General features: G+C 38.4%; 2 protein-coding genes across 2 annotated transcripts in view; both read left to right on the forward strand.

Annotated features, from left to right (window-relative positions):
* Positions 1–532: 532 nt before the first annotated feature.
* LOC108784866 (trypsin-like) lies at positions 533–3,012 on the forward strand. The gene is made up of 3 exons (XM_018553803.1): positions 533–581; positions 1,430–1,583; positions 2,751–3,012. Exons 1-3 carry the CDS (start codon positions 542–544, stop codon positions 3,010–3,012), a joined length of 456 nt encoding a protein of 151 aa, XP_018409305.1. The 5' UTR covers positions 533–541.
* Positions 3,013–4,332: 1,320 nt separating this feature from the next.
* Positions 4,333–7,480, forward strand: part of LOC108784881 (trypsin-like) — a 5,466-nt gene continuing 2,318 nt past the window's right edge. The window contains exons 1-3 of the mRNA XM_018553816.1: positions 4,333–4,381; positions 5,230–5,383; positions 6,551–6,804. Of these exons, the coding sequence (XP_018409318.1) occupies positions 4,342–4,381; positions 5,230–5,383; positions 6,551–6,804 (448 nt within the window). The 5' untranslated portion in view covers positions 4,333–4,341. The remainder of the gene's footprint in view (positions 4,382–5,229; positions 5,384–6,550; positions 6,805–7,480) is intronic.

Consider the following 7,480-nt stretch of genomic DNA (forward strand, 5'->3'; position numbering starts at 1 on the left):
AAAATCAGAAAAAAGTGTCTATTTAGTTTCACATCAAAAACATCAAATATATTTTTGATAGCACATCAGTAAAATAGGTAAAAGAGAAAAGAACATAAAGTCATTGAATGTAATGTAATTGAAATTTGAGTGCTAACTATGAGCTAAATGATTTTGTTCCAAGCCGAAAAAAGCATGATCTTCTTTAAAGATAATTAAAAATGTACAGTATATGATGGTAAAAAAGTGTTATGTATATAAAATGCTCAAAGTGGTACGTTGCATACAAATATAACTTAAAATGTCACGAACTTTCATATATTTTGCTGGATTAGAGCTGCACATTCAAGGTTTCAATTATCTGTAAAATAGTTTGAAATAGGTTTAAAAAAAAACAGAGACCTTGAGTAACCAGCCTTCACGTGTTCAGTGTCCCACCTGGTTATTCATTTGTGCATTGATTACTTATCACATATGGGGCAAAGGTTAGGTGAAAATATTTCATTTTTTGGTATAAATACCCGGAGCTACCACAGTTTACTCATTCCGGATCATCATCACCATGAAGTTTCTTCTACTCTGTATGCTCCTCGGAGCTGCTGGTGAGTCATCCTGTTTCTTGACATCCTTCCTTACTACATCCTATCCTTCCTTGACAGAAGCATATCAAAAATTATATCAACAGAAATTTAATTAGGCTGAAAAGACACAAATATCTGAAAGATTCTTCATGGAAAAATCACACATTTAAATGCAAATAAGACAAACCCTCAATGAAGCAGATATCCATGTAACTACATAGTAGAGGAGAAGGATCTCTTCTTCATTACTATAAAGTGAATGTAAAGACAAAACTTTAGGATATTTTTATGCTTGGATAGAATAGGGAAGGTTTGAAAAACTCTTGTGAACAGGTGTCCCCATTGGAAGATTTACACTTACCACTTGCTCTGGTGAGAACTCTAAAATTTTGGATTTCCCATCACTTTCTGTTTTGGTAACAGCGGCTGTCATGGCAAATACAGAGGGCAATAAATAACTGATAGGGAGTCTTACCCTTCCCTACTCTATGCAAGTCTAAAAAAGGAAGTTTTGCCTTTACATACACTTTAATCTGAGCTGCATGACATCTGCCTACATGAAAACATGGTGTTATACAACTGCTAAGAGACACCAAGACATCAGGAACACTTGCCCTGCATATTCCTTCAACTTAGAAAATAAGTGTTCCCAAAGCACTGACTTGCAATGTAAAGCTGTGGTATGAATTGGTGGTCTACTTATATGCCCGGATGAACAGTGGCTTTCAAGACATCATTTTAAACTGGGAGGGAACCTTTTAGATAATCAATCAATGTATTTATTTATTTAGAATTATTATTACCGGTATATTGATTTTATATGAACTCTCAGAACTCAATTGATATACCTTGACTTCTTCCCTCCTCAGCTGCTTTTGAGGAGGACGATAAGATTGTTGGAGGCTACACCTGTGCCGCTTACTCTCAGCCCTGGCAGGTATCCCTGAACTCCGGCTACCACTTCTGCGGTGGCTCCCTGCTCAACAGCTTGTGGGTGATCTCTGCTGCTCACTGCTACAAGGCGTAAGTTTCTCAAACTTGCAAAACAAATTCAACACAGTGTTTTTTCTTAGTTATAAATGGTTGGTTATAAATGAATTAATATCTAGTACCCACACAGTGCATCTGTAGCTGCATGCCATTAGGTGAAGTTGTTTGTGCTTAATGAACTACTGAATTTTCTATGCTAATATTTTCAATTAATTTTGAGTATTTGTATTTTATGCATCTCAAAGAAGTCCCTGTGAGTAAGCCCAGTGCAGCCACTGACATGTTTCTCATTCATAACAACAGCACATTCACAGACAATGTAGAGGCTGGGGAAATGTTTTCCTGAAACCCTCTCCTAGTTCTGGGCCTGAATTTCCACTGATAACAGATAGAGAACACAGGGATAAATATAAACCCCAATCCTATACATATACAGACTGGCTACAGCTCAGCTCACAATACAACAATATCACCTACAGCACAGTATACAGTACAGAAAGTATTTTTTTTTCATGTTATCATGTTACTGAAAAGCAGTGAAAACTTTACTACTATGTAGCAGTCTTAATAGGTCTCACATCAAGTTACTATGTGATACAGAAGCCTCATAAACCAAATATGAGCCAGCCAAATGCTCCTTCATTTGTATCTCACACACTCCCCCTTCTAGCCACTGCTGCTCACAGTGGGAGGGTTTCAGCAGCACAGTCAGATCTCCCAATCCAGAAAGCAGTGGGCTGAACTAGGTGTGGCCAGGTGGTGATTGACAAGCTACAGGCTAGTGAATCAGCAGTGACAATGCTGATAGCCACACCCCCTGCAACATCTCCTCCCACTTTAGTGTAGGCAGGCTCAGCCTACCTAAGGCAGTTCTGCTCTGAATTCAGGAGCAGTGCAGCATGATTGCCACCTCATCACAGGAAGCTGCATTAGGTGGACCTGACTGGCAGGAACAACAAGCATTTGTGAGATATTTCATGGGGACCAAGTGGAAAAAGATAAGTGCATCTACACCTACAATTAAGCGCATCACATTTTTCAAAGGAGGCCATAGTTCTACTTTAAGTAAACTCTTAGAAATAGGAATTCTGACTTATATAGATTGACCCTAACCAATCTGTTTGAGAGCATTCTACAATATATTGAGTGGGACAGATGTGTATGCAAATATGTCAACTTCCTCCATTTGTAATTATCCAGGAGCATGCAGGTCAGACTGGGAGAGCACAACATCTTCACCTCTGAGGGCACCGAGCAGTTCATCAACTCCGCCAGAGTCATCAGACACGCCAGCTACAACTCCAGAACTCTGGACAACGACATCATGTTGGTCAAGCTAGCCTCTGCCGCCACCCTCAACTCCTACGTCAGAGCCGTATCTATGCCCTCTGGCTGCCCTGCCGCCGGAACCAACTGCGTGATCTCCGGATGGGGCAACACTCTCAGCAGTGGAAGTAAGTAGAAGGGAAATTAACAGTCAGATTTGTAGTGTAAGTGTACAAAAGACACTTCAATACGAGCAATGCTTCCAGCTCATTGGCAAGTGTCAGCAAGAAAAGTTTTTGAAAATGTCCCAGTTGTAAAACAATTATGAAGTTGAACTTTATTGTATTTCCGGGTACCGTTCACTGTAGGACACAGGCATAGCATTAAGGCTGGACACCTGTAAGGTCATAATAGTTCTCACATATAACACTTAAGAACCTAAAATATGATTTAGTACGTATTTATAAAAAGATTTGCAGAGCCATTCTTCTCTCTTTTCAGGTCAAATGTAATAATTTATAAGATTAGAGTGAATCATGAATATACATCAGTATGACTGTTAGATGGAGCTGGGGATCATAGGAAATAAATACTTATGTATAATTTATTCATACTTTATTTAAAAATATATTTATAGTTATTTATAAGTCTAAAGTGTTTTTTTTAAGTAAAATGAAAAAAGGTTCAGAAGTTATGTTCGGTTATTAGGTGTTGACAGGTCTATATTTGTTCAGAATGAGTTTCAAGTTTATTGGAATACAATTTTTTTTTCAGAAGATGGTTACCTTCAGGTATCAGTGAATTCTACACGATCTCAGAAACGTCTCAATCTGAAGTATAAAAACTAATTTTATTTGTCCATTGAAGCCCATTGACTTTATCACTATATTTATCTTCCTGTCTCAGTTACACCCAGCCATCCATACAGCTTGTCCAGCTATCTTAGGGATACAAAGTGAGGTAAAATCCACCCAATGGGGTCATAAAATCAGAAAAAAGTGTCTATTTAGTTTCACATCAAAAACATCAAATATATTTTTGATAGCACATCAGTAAAATAGGTAAAAGAGAAAAGAACATAAAGTCATTGAATGTAATGTAATTGAAATTTGAGTGCTAACTATGAGCTAAATGATTTTGTTCCAAGCCGAAAAAAGCATGATCTTCTTTAAAGATAATTAAAAATGTACAGTATATGATGGTAAAAAAGTGTTATGTATATAAAATGCTCAAAGTGGTACGTTGCATACAAATATAACTTAAAATGTCACGAACTTTCATATATTTTGCTGGATTAGAGCTGCACATTCAAGGTTTCAATTATCTGTAAAATAGTTTGAAATAGGTTTAAAAAAAAACAGAGACCTTGAGTAACCAGCCTTCACGTGTTCAGTGTCCCACCTGGTTATTCATTTGTGCATTGATTACTTATCACATATGGGGCAAAGGTTAGGTGAAAATATTTCATTTTTTGGTATAAATACCCGGAGCTACCACAGTTTACTCATTCCGGATCATCATCACCATGAAGTTTCTTCTACTCTGTATGCTCCTCGGAGCTGCTGGTGAGTCATCCTGTTTCTTGACATCCTTCCTTACTACATCCTATCCTTCCTTGACAGAAGCATATCAAAAATTATATCAACAGAAATTTAATTAGGCTGAAAAGACACAAATATCTGAAAGATTCTTCATGGAAAAATCACACATTTAAATGCAAATAAGACAAACCCTCAATGAAGCAGATATCCATGTAACTACATAGTAGAGGAGAAGGATCTCTTCTTCATTACTATAAAGTGAATGTAAAGACAAAACTTTAGGATATTTTTATGCTTGGATAGAATAGGGAAGGTTTGAAAAACTCTTGTGAACAGGTGTCCCCATTGGAAGATTTACACTTACCACTTGCTCTGGTGAGAACTCTAAAATTTTGGATTTCCCATCACTTTCTGTTTTGGTAACAGCGGCTGTCATGGCAAATACAGAGGGCAATAAATAACTAATAGGGAGTCTTACCCTTCCCTACTCTATGCAAGTCTAAAAAAGGAAGTTTTGCCTTTACATACACTTTAATCTGAGCTGCATGACATCTGCCTACATGAAAACATGGTGTTATACAACTGCTAAGAGACACCAAGACATCAGGAACACTTGCCCTGCATATTCCTTCAACTTAGAAAATAAGTTTTCCCAAAGCACTGACTTGCAATGTAAAGCTGTGGTATGAATTGGTGGTCTACTTATATGCCCGGATGAACAGTGGCTTTCAAGACATCATTTTAAACTGGGAGGGAACCTTTTAGATAATCAATCAATGTATTTATTTATTTAGAATTATTATTACCGGTATATTGATTTTATATGAACTCTCAGAACTCAATTGATATACCTTGACTTCTTCCCTCCTCAGCTGCTTTTGAGGAGGATGATAAGATTGTTGGAGGCTACACCTGTGCCGCTTACTCTCAGCCCTGGCAGGTATCCCTGAACTCCGGCTACCACTTCTGCGGTGGCTCCCTGCTCAACAGCTTGTGGGTGATCTCTGCTGCTCACTGCTACAAGGCGTAAGTTTCTCAAACTTGCAAAACAAATTCAACACAGTGTTTTTTCTTAGTTATAAATGGTTGGTTATAAATGAATTAATATCTAGTACCCACACAGTGCATCTGTAGCTGCATGCCATTAGGTGAAGTTGTTTGTGCTTAATGAACTACTGAATTTTCTATGCTAATATTTTCAATTAATTTTGAGTATTTGTATTTTATGCATCTCAAAGAAGTCCCTGTGAGTAAGCCCAGTGCAGCCACTGACATGTTTCTCATTCATAACAACAGCACATTCACAGACAATGTAGAGGCTGGGGAAATGTTTTCCTGAAACCCTCTCCTAGTTCTGGGCCTGAATTTCCACTGATAACAGATAGAGAACACAGGGATAAATATAAACCCCAATCCTATACAGATACAGACTGGCTACAGCTCAGCTCACAATACAACAATATCACCTACAGCACAGTATACAGTACAGAAAGTATTTTTTTTTCATGTTATCATGTTACTGAAAAGCAGTGAAAACTTTACTACTATGTAGCAGTCTTAATAGGTCTCACATCAAGTTACTATGTGATACAGAAGCCTCATAAACCAAATATGAGCCAGCCAAATGCTCCTTCATTTGTATCTCACACACTCCCCCTTCTAGCCACTGCTGCTCACAGTGGGAGGGTTTCAGCAGCACAGTCAGATCTCCCAATCCAGAAAGCAGTGGGCTGAACTAGGTGTGGCCAGGTGGTGATTGACAAGCTACAGGCTAGTGAATCAGCAGTGACAATGCTGATAGCCACACCCCCTGCAACATCTCCTCCCACTTTAGTGTAGGCAGGCTCAGCCTACCTAAGGCAGTTCTGCTCTGAATTCAGGAGCAGTGCAGCATGATTGCCACCTCATCACAGGAAGCTGCATTAGGTGGACCTGACTGGCAGGAACAACAAGCATTTGTGAGATATTTCATGGGGACCAAGTGGAAAAAGATAAGTGCATCTACACCTACAATTAAGCGCATCACATTTTTCAAAGGAGGCCATAGTTCTACTTTAAGTAAACTCTTAGAAATAGGAATTCTGACTTATATAGATTGACCCTAACCAATCTGTTTGAGAGCATTCTACAATATATTGAGTGGGACAGATGTGTATGCAAATATGTCAACTTCCTCCATTTGTAATTATCCAGGAGCATGCAGGTCAGACTGGGAGAGCACAACATCTTCACCTCTGAGGGCACCGAGCAGTTCATCAACTCCGCCAGAGTCATCAGACACGCCAGCTACAACTCCAGAACTCTGGACAACGACATCATGTTGGTCAAGCTGGCCTCTGCCGCCACCCTCAACTCCTACGTCAGAGCCGTATCTATGCCCTCTGGCTGCCCTGCCGCCGGAACCAACTGCGTGATCTCCGGATGGGGCAACACTCTCAGCAGTGGAAGTAAGTAGAAGGGAAATTAACAGTCAGATTTGTAGTGTAAGTGTACAAAAGACACTTCAATACGAGCAATGCTTCCAGCTCATTGGCAAGTGTCAGCAAGAAAAGTTTTTGAAAATGTCCCAGTTGTAAAACAATTATGAAGTTGAACTTTATTGTATTTCCGGGTACCGTTCACTGTAGGACACAGGCATAGCATTAAGGCTGGACACCTGTAAGGTCATAATAGTTCTCACATATAACACTTAAGAACCTAAAATATGATTTAGTACGTATTTATAAAAAGATTTGCAGAGCCATTCTTCTCTCTTTTCAGGTCAAATGTAATAATTTATAAGATTAGAGTGAATCATGAATATACATCAGTATGACTGTTAGATGGAGCTGGGGATCATAGGAAATAAATACTTATGTATAATTTATTCATACTTTATTTAAAAATATATTTATTATTATTTATAAGTCTATAAATCTATGATCCACAGCTCCACCTAGTGGTCATAATGCAGTATTTTCCTGGTTCACGCTAATCTGAAGAATTCATTACATTCAACCAGGAAAGAAACTTTACTAATTTAATAGTCTGGCAAATTTATTTTTGCCTCATTCACACAGAACGAATCTCCATGCAGTTTTACAGAATGGATACATCTATACATTTTTTTTATAAAGACACACC

The sequence above is a fragment of the Nanorana parkeri genome, unplaced genomic scaffold (assembly GCF_000935625.1).
Source record: "Nanorana parkeri isolate BGI_ZX_2015 unplaced genomic scaffold, ASM93562v1 scaffold130, whole genome shotgun sequence".
Classification (NCBI taxonomy): domain Eukaryota; kingdom Metazoa; phylum Chordata; class Amphibia; order Anura; family Dicroglossidae; genus Nanorana; species Nanorana parkeri.